The sequence below is a fragment of the Mesocricetus auratus genome, unplaced genomic scaffold (assembly GCF_017639785.1).
Source record: "Mesocricetus auratus isolate SY011 unplaced genomic scaffold, BCM_Maur_2.0 Super-Scaffold_100011, whole genome shotgun sequence".
Lineage (NCBI taxonomy): Eukaryota > Metazoa > Chordata > Mammalia > Rodentia > Cricetidae > Mesocricetus > Mesocricetus auratus.
The window spans coordinates 49,535,723-49,554,881 of NW_024429195.1; the positions used below are offsets into that span (position 1 = coordinate 49,535,723).

Here is a 19,159-nt window from a genome sequence, read left to right on the forward strand (position 1 = left end):
AGCAAACATGAAAAGCAGCAGACGGGGTTAGAACGATGGCTCAGCTCTTAAAAGTCCTGGCTGCTCATGTAAAAGACCGGAGCCGAGTAGTAGTGGTGCACACCTTTAATCCCAGCACTCGGGAGGCAGAGGCAGACAGATCTTTGTGCGTTTGAAGCCAGCCTGATCTACAGAGTGAGTTCCAGGACAGCCTCCAAAGCTACACAGAGAAACCCTGTCTCAAAAAAACAAAAAGAAAAACAGATAAAAGAAAAAAGAAAAAGGAAAAACACATGTCTAACCTTAGAGAGACTTTAGCAGATTGTAGTCTATACAATAGCAGAGCTATACAACAGTGTGTGTGTGTGTGATGTGTGTATGTTTGTGTTTGTGTGTGGTGTGTGTGGTGTTTGTATGTGTGTGTGTGTGTGTTTGTGTGTAGTCTATACAACAGCAGAACTCTAGACAGTGCCTTCAAAAGTAGCTTTAATGACAACATCAGCACTTTAACAAGAGTTGCCAGCACTTTTCTAGGAAACTGAGGTGAACCATAGCAAATACCTGTAAAGATCTAAGTGCATTAAAGTTTTTTTTTCCCTAAAAGAGAAACGTCACCCTTTTCAAAACGTGTAGATTTCTGATCTAACTTTTTGTAGCCATTACCTTCATCCTTTTTTCTTTCTTCTCTTTTAAAGAGAAAATGGGATTTCATCTACCTGTGTGGAAGGTTGTCGTGTTTGGTGGTTTGGTTAGTTGGATGGCTGGCTGATCTTTTGGCTTGTTCCCTGAAATGTAAGTATGCCTTAGATTTACAGAAGGTGTCTGGACACAAAGCACACGGGGAGTGTTGGGGACCAGAAGCATCAGGACCAGCTTGCTCTGGGACTTACAGAAATCCTGTGACAGGAGGACAAAGGCAGAGGGAACCTGAGACAGGTGGACAAGTTAAGTAACCAGAAAACAAGCTTGTGAGTACGGTGAGAAGTCTGAGGACAATGGAAACATTATAAGAAACAGTGCCCAGGGAGTTAAGGGACTAGTTCAGCTTCCAGGAGAGCAAGCCTGGTTCTCCAGTGCTCGGCAGTGACACCATGTCACAGTGTGACTGCCTTGACATAACCCTGCATAACACAAGAAATTAAGGACTATGACATTCTCAAAGAGCTAGTAAAAATATTAACTTTTTAAAAACTAGGAAACTTCACCACGGTGTGGTGGTATACACTTATGCACTTGGGAGGCAGATCTTTGCAATTGAAGGACAGCCTACAATAGCAAATCCTACATAGCTAAGCAAGTTCCAGGCAGGCCAGGGCTAATCAGTGAGACCCATTAAAATTTTTTTTGAGAAAATTCTATACATTTTATGTGAGTCAATCACATTGGTACCAAATAAAGCAATTCTGGGAGGACCATCTTTCATTCAAACTATGGAGTTAGGGGGTGGAGAGATGGTTTGGAGGTTAAGAGTGCACAATGCTCTTGCAGGAAACCAGGTTCAGTTCTCAGCACCCATGCTGGGCAGCTCATAACCACCTGCATGTAAGTCCAGCTCCAGCAGGGTCCAGTACCTCTGGTCTCCACAAGCACCTACTCTCATATGCACGCATACAATAAAAATAAATCACTGGGCAGTGGTGGTTTGCACACGCCTTTAGTCCCAATACTCTCAGGAGGCAGAGGCAGGCAGATCTCTGAGTTTGAGGTCAGCCTGGCCTACAGAGCAAGTCCCCAGGACAGCCAGGACTACACAGAGAAACCCTGTCTCAAAAAACCAAAAACATAAATTTTCATTCCTTCATTCATCGTAGGGGAAACCTATGGAGTCTAGCATAAGTCTCTAGACTATAATAATCTGAGAACTGTTTTATAAAATCTCAGAAAAGGAGACATTGTGCTTGGCAGGATTATTTCTCAGGAAGAATAATTTTAACTGCTCACTCACTTGAAGCACCGTTAAGAAAAACATTGTGTATCAGTTTCCTACAGTGTGCATGGCCGACAGAACACATTGACACAGCCCTGCTGGCATTTAGCAACACAAACTTACTTCCTTTTAGTTCTGGAGGTGAGAAGTCCAATCAGGAGACTTGGGGGCGGGGCTGGGGGAGGTCAGTGCACAGGAGCTTAGTGGAAGGGCACTTGCCTGGGATGCCCAATGCCTGCATTTAGTCCCCAGCAATGAAGAACACACAGAGCAAGAGTGGGTCTTGCTGAGCTCACACTAAGGTACTGGCAGGACTGTACCCTTCTGGAAGCCCCTAGAAAAGCCTGTCTCCTTGACATTTTCAGCCCCTAGATGCTGCCCTCCTTTTCGATATGCCCAACCCCTTCTTCCTCTGAAACAATGACTGGTTGGGTTTTTCTCAGGCTGCCTCTCTATCACTTATAGTGGGCCTACCAGGACACTACTAACTTATCTAATCTTATTTATTTACTTTTTTCCTCCTAACACAGGGCTTTACTGTGCAACAGTCCTGGAACTTGCTTTGTAGACCAGGCTGGCCTTGAACCCACATAGATCTGCCTGCCTCTGCCTCCTGAGTGCTGGGATTGAAGGTGAGTGCCACCACTGCCCTGCTTTATTTACTTTTGAAAAGATTATTTACTTTAATTATGTGTATATGTGAGAGGAAGGGTACGTGCTTGTGGACACAGGGTGTCTCCAATCCCCTGGAGCTGGAGTTACAGGAGGTTGTGAACCATGTGATGTGGATGCTGGAACTGACTCCATCCTCTGGAAGATCAGTAAGGCTCTGAACTGATGGGCCATCTCTCCAACCTGTTTATTTACTTCTTCAACAAGGTCTTGCTCTGTAGCCCAGGCTGACCTCAAACTCATGATCCTCCTGCTTCTATCTCTAGAGTGCTGGAGTTACAGGCATGAGCCACCAAGCTCAGACCAGGCTTCTATTTTAAAGTCAGTTGAGTAGCATTCTTACTTTCCTTTGTCATGTGATATAACATAGTCACAGATTCCAAGGATTTGGAGTGTGGTTATCTTTGGGGAGGGATTACTATCACAACTTCTAACAGTAATTTACATTGCCCAAAAGGTACAGTGACCCTACTAAAGTGTTTATCTTAGATTTGTGCAGCCCATATATAGACATTACATATTCTTCTGGGGGGGTTTTGGTTGTTTGCTTAAGGGAATTGTTTAATTTTGTTTGCAAAATGGGAGATTAAACTTAGTCATTATGCATTAAGAGTCTTCTGCATCCTGACTGGGCTGTTTGATTTTTTTTAAAAATGTAAAGGCATTTTTTTAATTAGCTCAAAAGACTGAAAGTAACAACAAAGATTTATTTCTTTAATCAACAAAAGAAGTAAATTGAGCTGGTGACGCGTGGCTCCGGAGTTAAAGGTGCTTAATGCCCAGGTCCCCTCAGGATGAGAGAACTGACTTAAACTGTCTTCTCACCACGACACACGCACTCACACACATACACATGTGCACACAAAATGAAAAAGTGTACTAAAAGTTTTAAAGAAACAAGTCAATGTGAACATGGCTGACGAGGGAAATCTGAATTGAAAAAACTGCATTTAATTTTATTATTTTCTTATAAGTGTGTTGAAACCAGGTTACGATTCTCTAGGCAAAACAGCTCTATTAGTTAGGAGCCTAGCGGACTTCTCCCTCGGGGACACAAGACCCGGGCAAGCGAGAGTAAAAGGAGACGAGACACCTGTCCCAACGGAGAAAGGAAGAAACACCTGGAAAGCAGTTAAGAGACCAGGAGGCAGTGGGAGGGGAAACCGGAGAGGAGGCTATGCCTCCAATGGGCTGTTCTCACAGTCAACCTGTTCCCAGAGGAGAGGGATACGGTGGCAACGCTCTAGAAACTGCCGCAAGCTCAGCGAGGCCAGATTGTACCTCCCGAGACTGGGTTCTGATGACACTCCTTCCAGGAAGTTTCCCCAGCCAGTTTGGATCAGCCTGAAGGGGGCAAGTATCCTACTCGCTCTTTCCCCCACTTAATCTGCACCAGTCATAAGTAAACTGAACACGAGCGGCTAGAAAGTAAACAGGACCGGGCAGCTCCTAATTCGTAGCACTTGTTTGCGCGGGCGTGAGCTCCCCTTCCTCCCACACACCGGCACAGGCTTGGTGCTTAATGAACGACGGTGAGGCTGGCTTGCAGGCGCGTTTCTATAGAGGGACGAGTTGTCAAACCTGAGGCCCAATGTGGGGTGCCGGGGGTAGGCAGGATGAGAGAGCGGGGGAAATTTTCAAATTTCGTTACTTGAAATTTTACTGCCATCCCCAGCTTTCCCGCGCAGCTGCTTCCACTGACAATCAGAGGAGGGGTAGTCGCGTGCGGGATGGGGAAGGTGTCCCTCTTTCGCTGAGGGAGAAGCCAGAGCTTAGCAGGGAGCCTGCCCGCCCGCGCGCTCCTCACCAGGTCGATGGCCACGACGTCCCGCAGAGCCACGACCCTCCGGATGGACTTGGGCGGGTTCTCGGTCAGGTAGATGAGTTGGTCGCTGAGCACAACGTACTTGAACGTGTGCTTCTCGGCGTCGGACACCACGATGCACGGCTCGTAGGCGCGGACGGCGTCGTAGACCTCGGGCGCCAGGTGCCGCCGCAGGAACGCATCCAGACGACTGTTGGTGCGCCCCGGGAAGCCGGACCGCGCGGAGCTGGCCATGAGGCACCAGCGACCAGGCAGAGTGTCCCCGTTGGCTGTGCCTCCACGACACCCAGTGGAACCCGTGCGCGCCACAAAGCCGCGCGCCGACTTCCTCAGCCACCACGGCGCCGGGACTCTGGGAGCCGTCCGTCCACCAGCTCCAGGAACCCGCTCCGCCGTCTGGTTTCCGTGCCCCCTGCCCCGCCCGGTCCCGCCCTTACTCTTTGTCCGCACCCTCCACAGCGAGGGGCGGGGCGAGACTAAGTTCTTTCTCGCAGTTGATTGACAACCGAGAACCACTCAAGGATCTGGGAAGGAATAGTTAGGAATCCCTGTCCAGCTGCTGAGCCACATGGTTCCATACATACTCTGTTGATAACGGAGGCCAGTTTTAGTCTGATTTCCTATTAAAGAGAAACTTGAAGCATCGAGTTTTACCATTTGCATTTGACCAGAACACTGCCTGGTTTATATGACCGTAACACTGACTTTCCAAGTTTGTCTCAGACGCAGGACTCTGCCTCAGAGGGACTCGTAAATTGCTTCGAGTATGCAGGCCGATCCAAGCGGGGCGCCTGTGTTCCCGAGAACGATGTGGAAAATAACGGATGGTTCAAGGGCTCTCTGGAAATCAAAGCTAATGGGTTGAAGGGTGTGGATTATGTAGCCCCGGCGATGCAGAGTAATAAAGGCACCGCTTCACACTTGCCGGCCAGGAATAGCACGGTTTGTTAGGTTACTGAGATGAAAAGGGGAACAAATACCTGCCCTAGATGTGCATTTCCATTTTATTTCAAATCCTAGAAAAGCCATCTATGCCCCAGCGCTTCCCATTCATCTAAAGACCCGAGGATGGAGCAGGGGTGGGGGGAAAAGGACCCCACACGGACCCTTTAAACCTAACATTCCAGAGACTGAGGCCTGAGGACGGTCATAAACTGGAGGTCTAATGAGTGCTGGGCTGCACAGCAAGACCCTGCCTCAAAAATAAATCTATGGAAAAGATACAATGAAAGCATATGATCCCTTCTGTTTACTAACAGACCTTACTACAATCTGATGCTTCTGATGGTGGTTTATAGTCTCCTTTTCTCATATTTTACCATTATATACTGAAAACAACTCCAAATCCATTGTGGGAGAAGAATATAGATGTACTGCAATGTATAACCAGGTATTGTGAACTAACCCACTACACTAGAGAAAAACAAAGCAGTAGTAAATAAATAGAACACGTTCTTTCTTTTCTTAGACCACATTTGGTAAGAATAGGAAACAAGTGCCACCTGCTGGCAAAATCTCAAACTTTCCCCAGAGTTTACCTGACTCCATGGCTACAAACCCATCCCCACTTGAAGCCACTAGAAAGGCAAACGCTCACCTGTGCCTAATGGTTACCCACAACAGCAGCTGGGTGATAACTGACTATAACAGAGGTAGAGAGGGAAGGCCACGGGGAAGCCTCACTCCAGACCACTGTTCTGTCTCTGGGTTGCTTGTTTTATACCCCAGTTCCCAGGACCAAGACCAACAGAATGGCTGGACCATGACTAGAAATGGCAGAGCACATGCTGTATGTGCCAAAAAGCCCACTGGGAATCAGTCACCTTCTAGTGACCAAGACATCAGCCTTAATGCACCCTAAATGAGGCACACAAAAATGGGACTGGTGATGACCTCATTTAAGCCTGGCGACTCACAGAGAAGGCAGTGTCATGGTTTCCAGGTACCTAATGTTCTACACTGTTACCAGGGCAACAGCAAAGTTCACCTTGCAGGGATGGGATTAACCACTAAGGGAAGCTTACTGGATTTGGAGCTAGTAGGATTGGATTAGATCATTAACCCTATTGCTCACTATCTGTGAGATTTTTACGTGGGGGTGAGGATCACTTAACCAGTCTGGCAGTGGTGGCACTCGCTTTTAATCCCAGCACCCTAGAGGCAGAGGCAGGCTGATCTCTGTGAATTCAAGGCCAGCCTGAACTGCAGAGAGATTTCCCGGACAGGCTCCAAAGCTACAGAGAAACCCTGTCTCGAATCCACCTTTCCCCGCCCCCCAAAAAAGCACTTAACCTTGTGGAGCCTAAGTTTCATCACGTGTGAAAGGCACCTGCCAACACTTGCCCTGCCAGCCAAAGATTGGAAGTGAGGACCAGAGCGTACTGCAGACATTGAGGTACCCATGTTCCCCTAGGTTTTTTCTATTCTTCCCATGAGCACCTAACCCAAACACCAGTGATAATACTTACTCCTTGTCTTCTAAGCCTGCCCAAACTCAAGAAACATTTGGCATAGATTCTGAGCAACCAAGCATTTGATCGACATTCCTACCAGAAGAACGGAGCATTACTTGTAGTGAAGAACCTCAAAAGGCGCAGTCACTGACTACCATCAAAACAGTGGTGGGCCTCCGCCCAGGGTCAGCTGACTGAATTAACTTGAAGGCGTGGAAGTTATGAGAATAACAGCTGAAAGCAGTCCAACTGGGTTCAAATGCTAGCCCCCACTCTAGCTAATGACCTGAAAGTCACTCACCTCCTCAGCTTCCTTGTCTGGGAAAGAGACCAAGAGCTCCAGTGCCACAGTACTGCTATGATCAGCAAAGCTCAAGAAGAGTTTAGAAGCTGTAATTCTGTGGTAAAGATGTGGATGGAAGCTTCTGTTCCACCCCAGGTCCTGCTACCGTTTAGCCCCAAATAAACACACAGAGGCTTATATTAATTACAAGCTGTTTGGCCTATGGCTCAGGCTCCTGCTCTCTCTCTCTCTCTCTCTCTCTCTCTCTCTCTCTCTCTCTCTCTCTCTCTCAATTAACCCATTTCTGTTCATCTGTGTATCTCCTCACAGTCTTGGCTTACTGGTGATATCTGGACCTCTTGCTCTCTCGGGAGCTACATGACGTCTCTCTGACAATTCTTTCTCATTCCTCTTCCCAGAATTCTCCTAGTCTGGTAGCCCCACCTATACTTCCTGCCTGGCTACTTCTTTCCTGTCCATTGGCTGAAACACCTTTATTCATCAACCAACTACAGAAACATATATTCACAGCATACAGAAGGGCATCACCCCCCCCTACCCATAGTCATAAAGGATCTGATAGCATGAGGAAGGCTGAATTTGATTCCCAAAACTGCAGAAGGTATAAAAATCAAGAAAATGAAGACCAGGCATGGTGGCAATGGGCCTGTCATCTTCCATGGCCTGTACTTGGCAGGCAGAGGCAGGAGGATTCTTCAGGACCAGCCTGGACTACATAGACAATCATCTCAAGAAAACAAACCAAATAAGACAAAAACCAGGTGCCACCCAGGGGTGGTGTTTCACGCATTTAATCTTGATACACAACCAGGAAGACTAGAGTTCAGAGACCAACATCAATTACATGCCAAGAATCCATTCCTCTCCTAGAGATCTGTCCTCTTCCTCTGGCCTTTGTGTACATGCAGGCACACAGGCAGCAGCACAAATAAAATAAATCTTTAAAAAAACAAAGTAGAGGAAGTCCAACAAGAGTGTGATTTCCTGTCATCATTCTCTCAAGTTACAAAATATCAAGTTGAAGCTGCTTCTGGATACTAAGTGTTAATCCCATTTCATGACAATAAGACCACTACCACAGGCTTTATCCAAATCTGAAGCAAGCTTTAATTAAATACTGGTCAGGAGGATGGTCCCTGGCCAGGTCCATTCCTGGGTTCTCAGGAAATGGCCACAAGTCACATCTTGCATAGGCTTAAAAAGGCAACCCCAGCTGGGCGGTGGTGGCGCATGCCTTTAATCCCAGCACTCGGGAGGCAGAGGCAGGCGGATCTCTGTGAGTTCGAAGCCGGGCTGGACCTATAGCCTCCAAAACAATACAGAGAAACCCTGTCTCGTAAAAATCAAAAAAAAAAAAAAAAAGGCAACCCCATACAGCTATGTAATTCCCATCAGGTCCAATCAAGAGCAAGCATATATCCTGATTAATTTCCTGCCTACATACCTCCTATCTACATGTGATCAAGCATATCTTGATCAAACTAATTTGTTAAGGAGAGCAAAAAACAAACATCTTCCATCGTTTCAGGAAGTATCTGTCTTTGGGCAAGGGGCTTACAGATTAGAAGCATTTTTGTTTCATGCATCTCTTAGGTGCTGTAATTAAAACTTAAACATAGCTTTGCTATCCCTGGTGCATGAGCTAGCTTGTTAGAGCCCATCTCCAAGGAGGGGATGCCATGCTCAGACTTAACCCAGAGGGAGGGGCTTGGTCCTGCCCCAACTGAATTCGACAAACTGTGTCCACTCCCCATGGTAACACTTACCTGTCGGGAGGAAGGGATGGAGGAGGGAGGAGAGGTGAAAGGGGAAACTTAGGTTGGAACTAAAATGAAATTTTAAAAATAAACATTAAAAAAAAACAACCCTAACTTTGGCTCTGACACTAATCTAACCTTTTTGGCTTCAGACTAAAGGTCAGAGTCTAATACAAGGCCACCACACACACAATAAAACGGTATTTACAATAAACATTCATTTATTTGAGTCCTTTTATTTTTGTTGAGGGGATTTGAACCTCACACAAACCAGTCAAGTGTTTTTAAGCTATTTCATCTGCAAGAACAGCATTTTTGCTTTACAGAGGAGAAACATCAAACTAGAGACCTAGAAATACCTTTCAACAGGTCTAGGGATCTCTAAGTTTCAGTTTTTTTTCCTTTTTGGGGGGGTGTTTGTTTTGTTTATTCAAGACAGGGTTTCTCTGTATAGCTCTGGCTATCCTGGAACTCACTCTGTAGACCAGGCTAGCCTCAGACTCACAGAGATCCGCCTGCCTCTGTCTCCCAGTGCTGAGATTAAAGATGTGTGCACTACACCCAGCTGCTTTTTTTTCCTCACTAGGCTTTGGTTGGTCTCATTTCCTCAAATTAAAACTAAAGATGAGCAGGGCGTTGGTGGCGCACGCCTTTAATCCGGCGGATCTCTGTGAGTTGAGGCCAGCCTGGTCTACCGAGCCAGTTCCAGGACAGCCTCTAAAACAATACAGAGAAACCCTGTCTCGAAAAACAAAACAAAACAAAAAAAACCTAAAGTTGAATGCTTGACCTGTGGTAGATGAATAAAACCTGAATTTTCAAAAGTATATATATGGATATATACTAGCAAGCCTCTGCCAAAAATTCTTATGAAACCCAACCATGCCAAAGCCACATTTCCAAAACAATAACAGAGATAAGATCTAACTAGTTTATTGGGAATATTTGCTTAAATTTATTTGATTCCCCTAAATATTAACTAATGCTTATATAGTAGAAGGTTACTGCCTGTTTTTTTTAAACTATGAGTACACAACAAACAAACTTCAGAACATATTTTAAATGGCAGGCATTGTTCTTATTAGCCTCAAACTCAGAGATTAACCTGCCTCTTCCTCCTGATGCTGGAATTAACATGGGGTTAAAGCTGTGTGCTATGGCCGGGCATTGGTGGCGCACGCCTTTAATCCCAGCACTCGGGAGGCAGAGGCAGGCGGATCTCTGTGAGTTCGAGACCAGCCTGGACTACCAAGCGAGTTCCAGGACAGCCTCCAAAGCCACAGAGAAACCCTGTCTCGAAAAAACCAAAAAAAAAAAAAAAAAAAAAAAAAAGCTGTGTGCTATTTCTCCTGGCTTTCTTTTTTTCCTTTGTAAGTCACTTTTCTGCCTGTATGTACACCTGCACAACAAAAGAGGGCGCCAGATCTCAGTACAGATGGTTGTGAATCACCATGTGGATGCTGGGAATTGAACTCAGGACCTTTGGGAAGAGCAGCCAGTGCTCTTAAACTCTGGGTCATCTCTCCAACCCCATAGTCACTTTTTTGTTTCTTTCATGAACATTAGTGTTTTGCCTGCCCATGTGAGGGTATCACGTTCCCTGGAACTGGAGTTACAGATGGTTGTGAGCTGCCATGTGAAAGCTTGGAATTGAACCCGGGTCCTTTGGAAGAAAAAGCAGTGCTCTTAACCACTGAGCCATCTCTCCAGCACCCCCACACACACCACCCCGTAGTCACTTTTTAAAAGTTTTATTATGAAACATACAAGCACAGAATCTTTTTATAGGTGGCTTCCAGTGAGTTTGAGACCAGCCTGGTCTACAAAGTGAGTTCCAGAATAGCCAGAACTGTTACACAGTAAAAACCCTGTCTCAAAAACAAAACAAACAAACAAACAAAAAAACCAGGATCTTTTTATAACTTAAAATTTAGAAGAAAGCAAAAGAATCACTCCCAAATCATAGCACTTAAAGATAACCATTTCTTTCTTTCTTTCTTTTTTCTTCTTTTGAAACCCAACAGGAGCCTTGAGCGTCTAATATAAAATAGCAGAAGCATCAGCACATAGGTGTGGTGCTCTTAGCACTGAGACTGCATGTGGACCAGGAGAATCAAGACTTCAAGGTTATCGTGCAGATAGCAAGTTGAAGGCCAGCATCAGCTACATAAAACTGTCTCAAGGAACGAGAAAATGAGATGCTCAGTGGCTAAGTGCTGCTGCTGCTCTTCCAGGGCATCTGGGTTTGATTCCCAGCGCCTACACAGTGGCTCACAACCATCAGTAGCTCCACTTCTAGGAAATCCAATGCCCTCTTCTGGCCTCCATGGACATGGTGCACAGACATACATTAAATAAAAATCTAATTTAAAATTTAGAAAGTGGAGGAGAGGAACCACCATGCAGAAATATAGAACCAAACCATGTTAGTGACCATGAAGAATAACCATAAGTGGGCAGGTAAGATGGTTCATGGGTGGGTGTTGGTGGCATACACCTTTAATCCTAGCACTCGGGAGGCAGAGGCAGGCGGATCTCTGTGAGTTCCAGGCCAGCCTGGTCTACAAGAGCTAGTTCCAGGACAGCCTCCAAAAGCCTCGGAGAAACCTTGCCTCAAAAAAATCAAAAACAAAAAATAGAAAGAAAAAAAAAAGATGGTTCATGGGTAAAGATTTCTATCTCTAAGCCTGATGACCTGAGTTCAGTCCCTGGAATCTACTAAGCAGGAGAAAACCAACTCCTGAAAGTCATCCTCTGACCCCCACATGTGGGCACCCTAACTGCAAACCACAAATAAAATGTTTAATATAAAAGCAATTCGTCAGGTGGTGGCAGCACATGCCTTTAGCCCCAGCACCCAGATCTCTGTGAGTTCGAGGCCATTCTAGTCCACAGAGTAATGTTCCAGGACAGCCAGGACTGTAACACAGAGAAGAAAAAACAAGCCAACAAACAAAGCTAGTTCTAACAGAAAGAATGATTGCAATGGCACTGTGATGTGTTGAGACATTCGCAGAGAGAAACAATTACCTACCAGTTCCTACATGGAGACACACTGTGTGAAGACAAACTAGGTTTGAGACATTGCCCTAGTCACTGTAGGCTGCTGTAACACACTGCTGTGAACTGAGGGAGCTAAATAACATCTGGAAGTTTTGGAGTCTGTAAATCCATGGTGAAGGTATTGTCAGATCCAGTGTGAGAGGGTTGGTTGGTTTGTTTGTTTTGGCAGAAGCTTTTTCTTTCTTCCTTTTCTTTTTTCTTTTCCTTCTTTCTTTTTCTTTTTCTTTTTTTCTTTTTTTGGCTTTCTGAGACAGAGTTTCTCTGTATTGTTTTGGAGGCTATCCTGGAACTCACACTGTAGACCAGGCTGGCCTCAAACTCTCAGAGCTCCGCCTGCCTCTGGCTCCCGAGTTCTGGGATTAAAGGCGTGCACCACCAACACCCGGCTTCAGAAGCTTTTTCTTTTATTAGTTTTTCCAAGTAACAGCAGTCCTGGCTGTCCTGGAACTCACTCTGTACACCACGGTAGTCTTGAACTCAGAGATCCACCTGCCTCTGCCCACCAAGTGCTGAGGCTAAAGGTGTGCACCACCACCACCTTTAATCCAGCTCAGAACTGTTTTCTCATAACCTCCAGAGGAAAGAAATGGAACTTTTCTGTATAATGAGGGAGCTCTACCCTTATGTACTAATTACCTTCCCAAAACCCCACCTCCAAATACCACCACAGTGAGATCAGAGTTCTAACATCTGCACTTGGGAGGAACGGATAATAAATTGTGGGTGCAGAACATTGAAAACTAGCCCACAGAACCAGTGTGGCGGCTAAAGCCTGTAATCCCAGGATTTGGGAAACAGAAGGGCATAAGGCAAGGATGGACTCAGGATCCCTCAAAGGCTACATGGAGTTCTAGAACAGCCTGTACTACCAAGTGAGATGTTGTCCCACAAAACAAAACAAAACAAAACAAAAACCTAGCCAAAAGTATAGAACTAACTGCAGGGAATTAGCCTAGCATCAAGTGTTGAAACTATGGAAATTGGTGACGACTGAAGGGATAAGACTACACGAAAGAAAATCAAAGGACTGAGGACAACAGTAATAAGGCAAAATGAGGAAGTGGAGTAGTCAAAGGAGGTAATATCATGATGCCAGAAATAATGGGCAAAAAGAAATTAAAGGATGAAAGAAATAGTATTAGAGCAGTTGAAAGAAATATATAAATTAAGAAACCTGGACATTCCATTGGTGTAACAGCTAATCTTGGTTGTCTATTAATATGGAATCAACTAAAACCCAAAGGGTCTGGGGGAATTTTCTTGATTAGACCCCTTGAGGTTGGGAAGTCCCACACAAAATCTGGGCCACACCTTTTGGTAACAGCCTTCATAAAAGGATTTGGAAGAAGGACGCTTTTGCTTTTTTTGTTTTGTTTTGTTTTGCATGCTTGCCCTCACTCTTGCTAGTGAGTTAATTTATCCTGCTGCAGAGACGTTCTTTCTATGGTATTAGAACCGACTTCTTTGGGATTCCATGTGAACGGAAGACCAACACCTCTTTCAGAATCCCCAGGGACTCCAGCACCAGATGAGACATCCAGCTACCGAATTCTTGGCCTTTCTGCTGGAGACAGTCATTGTTGCACTATCTGGACTACAGCCTGTAAGCCACTCTAATGAATCCCCTTTATGTATACCTACATATAATACATGTATATATTCCTACATCTTACATACACATGCATAATGTATATTCCTCCTGTCCCCTCTATGCCTTTAGAGATTCCTGACTAACACAGTTGGGACACTGGTGTATTTAGTGAATGACTGTGGAGAAGTCATTACAAAAACAAAGAAGCTGAGGGACAAATATGGTTTCTAGAGTCAAGAAATTCTGAATCTGCCATGCGCTGGTGGCGCACACCTTTGATCCCAGCACTTGGGAAGCAGAGACAGGTGGATCTCTGTGAGTTCGAGGCCAGGCTTGTTCCAGGACAGCCTCCAAAACAATACAGAGAAACCCTGTCTCAAAAAAGAAATGTTAATTCAAGAGACTAGACTATCAAGTTCCTACTTCTTTCTGAGCAGTGAGTTTAGAGCAGGTTTATCTATGAATTTAATGATGATGCTAGTTAGTGCTTGTAAAGGAGGACCAGGTGAGAAAGGACAGTGACTGTGTACTGCTCACCATATTCTTTCAAGAACTCTGACAAGTGGAAGAAGAGGGAGGCAAGGACAGAGCATGGTGATTCACTGGTATCATCCCAGCTGAGCCAGGAGGGGCTAGCCTAGGGTACCCAGCAGACCCTGCCTCTATAAACAAAATTAGTTGAAAGATGTGGAACAGTAAAAAAAAAACAAAAACTTTGCCAGGCAGTGGTGGTGCACACCTTTAATCCCAGCACTTGGGAGGCAGAGGCAAGCCATCTCTGTGAGTTTGAGGCCAGCCTGGTCTACAGAATAAGTTCCAGACAGTCTCCAAAGCTACACAGAAAAACCCTGACTTGAAAAAGAGGCGATGGACTTTGCTTACCACTCCCCCTGGGAAAGAATTTTAGTGGCATCAATAAATAAATGTAGCTGTTACACCGGTTTTATTCCACTCCCTTCTCACTCCCCTCCTCACTCCACTCTCAAGTTTTGTTAGCTCTCTTTTGTGTTACTGGGGCAATGGATCTCACCCTTCCTAATGCTGCAACCCTTTGACACCGTTCATGAAGTGCTGACTCCCAACCATAAAGTTATTTTTGTTGCTACTTCACAACTGTAATTTCACTACGGTTTTGAATTGTAATGTAAATATCTGTATTTTCCAATAGTCGTATGTGACCCCCATTAAAGGGTCATTCAACCTCCTTCCCCACAGGAGTCAAGACCCACAGGTTGAGAACCACTGTACTAGGAATTAAAGTTAGGGCGGGGGGTGTGTGTGTGTGTGTGTGTGTGTGAGATGAGCACACTAACACTGAGCTATACCTCTAGACTTCTTTATTTAGTTTTTAAGATTGGGTATAGCTATTTTGCCCCTGCTGGCTTTGAATTTGAGATCCTCCTGCCTCAGCTTGCCATGGAGTCTGGATTACAGGCTTGCAGAACAGGTCAAGCCTGTTCATTCTTCTCGGAGTCTCTGACTGCATCTAGCCTTTATTCAGTATGTACCAAATAATCAGATATTAAATCTAAATGGTGAGTTAGGTATAGTAGCACATATCTTTGATCTCAGCCCTTGGGCAGCAGAGGCAGGCAGGTGAATTTCTGTGAGTTCAAAGTCAGACTACAGACTGAGTTGCAGGACATCCAGAGCTACATAGTGAGACACTGTATCAAAAAAAAAAATTTAAACGTTGAATTCCCTGTGTTGTTTCCTCTGGGTTTAATACCATCCATTATAGCAGAGTGATCCTTAAGACATAAGGTTTTTTTTTGTTTTGATTCAGTTTTCCGAGACAGAGTTTCTCTGCAACTTACTTTGGAGGCTGCCCTGACAGTCACTCTATAGACCAGGCTGGCCTCGAACTCACAGAGATCCTCCTGCCTCTGCCTCCTGAGTGCTGGAGTGCTGGGATTAAAGGCGTGCGCCACCAACGCCCAGCAAAATATCAGGTATTAAAAGGGAGTTGAAACATTCCATCCTGCAAGCAAACTCTTTAAACTCAGGAAGTGAGCAACTCAAAGGTTTCAATGTGTCTGTAAGTCATTTCTGTTCCTGTAAATAACCCCAGTAAAAGCCATTGGTTCCCGGAGCTAGACTTTCGGTGTATCCTCACTTTGGTCTGTCATCAGTACCCAATCTAAGCACCTGTCTGAAGCAATGTTCGTTCATGTATCCCCAGGAATAGTGTCACACAGCTATGTCTAGCACATGTATTAACAAACCTTACAATAGCCAGACCCAGTGGCTCCTGGAACCCCACCACTCTGGAGCTAGAGGCAAGAGAATCCCCTCAGGTTGGAGATCAGCAAGTTTCTGGCTAACCAGAAATACACAGTGAGAATCTGTCTGTAAATAAAGTGAGGTTGGTACTATCCCACTCGACATAAAATAAGAACTGAGATGGACTTAGTAACATACCTAAAACCAACAATAAGGAAGAACCAGGCTTCGGATTCAGATCCAAGCAGCTGGCGTTTATACTGTTCCCACAAAGTAACAATAATTTGGGATCAAATTAAAAAAGCAACATTGGACATGAGCGAGTAAAGAACATAAGCACTAGACTTCTTATAAACACTTTCCCTTGTTTCTTGTTATTGTTTTTTTGTTGTTGTTTGTTTTCGAGACAGGGTTTCTCTGTGTAGCCCTGGCTGTCCTGGAACTCACTCTGTAGACCAAGCTGACCTCGAACTCACAGAGATCCACCTGCCTCTGCCTCCCGAGTGCTGGGATTAGTAAGTGTGCGCCACCTTCATTCAGAACGCTTGTCTTTTCGTAGGCAAAATTAGAAACATCTAAACTGGATATGGTGGCTCCCGCCTGTAATTCCTGGGACTTGGGGGACTGAGGGTGGAGAACTGCTGGAGTTTAGGCCAGCCTAAGTTAACTTACAAAAGAAAAAAAAAAGTGACCAGCTTAGGATACTGAGTGTGAAAGTACAGTGAATTCACTGCAAAAGGCTGTGAGCTCTCATGATCCTCAAGCTTCTGAACTCTTGACACGTGGAACCCCACGAAAGGAATTCAACAACTGGCTCGGCACGTGGTCTAAACCGCATGCTCTCTCTGATCCCAGGAGCCCAGTCCTCTAAGCCATCTGCCACCTGTGACCAGTCCTCTCGAGAAGACGTGGAGCACACTTCAGCTTACTGCTCAAGGCGGGGCCCAACGTGGCAGGTCACTGAAAACCCTACAGAACCGCAGTAACCTGCTCAGGGGAGGGCCGGATGCTCTCTCCCGACATGCACCACAGCCCCGTCGGCCCCGCCCCCGCCCCGCCCCCTGCGAGCTCCAGGGAGCACGTGTGCGGCCTGCCGCCCGGAAGCGTCCTTTGCGCGTTCGTAGCATCCTGGGAGTTGTAGTCCCGGGGGTCCTGGCCCGCGGGCGTCCGTCTTGCACACCCCATGAGGCTTCTGCTGCTGCGGCTGCTGCTGGCGCCGATCCGCGCGGCACGACGCGGGGGGCGTGCCTCGCGCTGACTCAGCGGCGGCGTTAGCGGGGGCCCTTGCGCAGTTTCCCTTCCCAGGCCGCCGACCCCGCCCGCCCGCCCGCCCGCCCGCCGGCTTGCCAACCTGCCCGCCCCGCTCCGCGCCACGCAGGAGAAGGCGCTCGGGGACGCCGAGCCGGCGCCGAGAGGAGCGCGGCCCGGGCCAGCTCGGCTCCGGCGCTAGCGCAGCGGCTTGTAGCGGAGGACTACCGCGACAAGGACGAGGGCCGCTCGCCGTCCTCCCTGCGTGCGGCGCCGCTCCCGGCGGCCGGCCGGCCCATCGGGAGTGCCGGCGAGGAAGGGAGACTGGAGTGATGGTGACTGGAGCCTGGGGGGCGGCGGGCCGGGGACCCTGCGTGGCCGGGCGGGCCGGGCTTGGGGTTGGGGACGAGCGGTGGCGACCACGTCCCGAGCGTGTGACTGCCGGTTGCCGGGTGTTTCATCACCCGGGTGGCCACGAGGCTTCGCCCAGGGAGTCATCGGGGCTTAGGATAGGGGGCGAGGCCGGCCTAGGAGGCTGCTCCCCAACCCCATTTGTAATAGTTTTGGTGTCCCACCAGTTTCAGCTGTAGAGACCTCAAGTTGATATGTTGCTCCCCACCCTGGGACAAACAGGAGAAAGAAGTGCTGTTTCTTGGTAGTAATTTGCCAGCACCCATAGTCCCCCCGCCCCAGTCTTGGCTTCGTTACAGTCTTCCAGCAGTGGAGAAGCGTGATGTTCCCCTGTAACCTGAAAAACGAGTACTTTTTGAAAGCTTTCATTAGTTGTTACTGGGGGAAGTTACGTTGTATTAAAGCGACTTGTCAACTTGATGTTAAAAAGCTGGAAAGATTAAGTCGGTCTCAAACAGGCTTAAGTAGGTGTGCAGGAATTTTCCACGTTGTTTGGTTATTGACTTGATGGCTAAGAGAAAAAAATTATAGTTTCGTAGTTTATTTCTCGCCTCCCTCCCCCACCCCGGCTTAGTCCACCTATGCATTTGCAGGTTGAATAAAATGTTCACCATATTGTAACAATGTTTAAGCCTGCTAGGCTCTGTGGGTCAGAGTAATACTAAGAGTCCTTTCCCAGTCTATTGGAATAGAGTTTGTTACCTTTTAACACTAGCATAGCTTTTCAATGCTTTGTTCACAGATAGTTGAACATTTTATTTTGATCACCCTAGTGTTTTTTTTTCCGAATATGTAAATGGCGAGGGTTTGTGAGGGATTCCTTCTTTATAGATAACTGTAGCAAGTTTGCTTAGGGTTTTTTGTTTTGTTTTTGTTGTGTTCCATGAGGCTTTTTTCCCTTCCTCTCTCATTTCAAGATTAGAGTGAAATGGCAAAGTTGAAGCAGTTTTTCCCCAAAGCAGTGGATAATTGAAAGGAAGTTTTATAAGGTTCTCAATCAGGGGTTTACATAAGTTCTTAAACCGAATTTTCTGAGTATTCTTTTTTTTTTTTTTTTTTTGGTTTTTTTTGAGACTGGGTTTCTCTGTATTGTCCTGGAACTCGCTCGGTAGACCAGGCCCAGGCTTGGTCTCGGACTCACAGAGAGATCTGACTGCCTCTGCCTCCCGAGTGCTGGGATTAAAGGCGTACGCCACCACTGCCCAGCGCTCTCTGAGCATTCTTAAAGGAATAATACTTTACTTTCCCTGGTGGAACCATTTTGCTTTCCCATCTACTCAAAATGCCATTCTAGTTTAAGAATGCTTCAAATAGTCCATCCTGTGTGCCTACCTCTGAGTTTATTAGCTATTGGAGACATGCTTTGCCTACAGAGTAGTCGTTAGAACTTTGCCTCTTTTTTTTTTTCTCTGATAGAAAGGAATGCATACTTTTGTTTTCTGTGTAGCCTCAATTTTTGTTTTGTTTTTGAGGCAAAAATCTCACTGTAGCCCTGGCTAGCCAGATAATCTGTAGAAATACCAGACTGGCTTTGAAGTCACAGAGATACCTCCCACCCCACCCCAGCAATGGGATTAAAAGGAGTGTGCTACATTGACTAATGACTGGGTTTTGGTTGGTTTGTGTGTGTGTGTTTGTTTTTGGTTTTGTTTTTTGTTGTGTTTTGTTTTTTTGTTGGTTTTTTTGGTTTTTTGGTTTTTCGAGAC

The 19,159-nt window shown here is 46.2% G+C and overlaps 2 protein-coding genes across 2 annotated transcripts in view; one reads left to right on the top strand and one right to left on the bottom strand.

Moving 5' to 3' along the window:
- CUNH12orf56 (chromosome unknown C12orf56 homolog) overlaps positions 1-5,214 on the bottom strand; it is a 58,333-nt gene extending 53,119 nt beyond the window's left edge. The window contains exon 1 of the mRNA XM_040754801.1: positions 4,386-5,214. Coding sequence (XP_040610735.1) covers positions 4,386-4,637 — 252 coding nt within the window. The 5' untranslated portion in view covers positions 4,638-5,214. The remainder of the gene's footprint in view (positions 1-4,385) is intronic.
- Positions 5,215-17,125: 11,911 nt separating this feature from the next.
- Xpot (exportin for tRNA) overlaps positions 17,126-19,159 on the top strand; it is a 39,463-nt gene continuing 37,429 nt past the window's right edge. The window contains exon 1 of the mRNA XM_040754803.1: positions 17,126-17,377. The gene's annotated coding sequence lies outside the window, so the exon portion shown is untranslated. The remainder of the gene's footprint in view (positions 17,378-19,159) is intronic.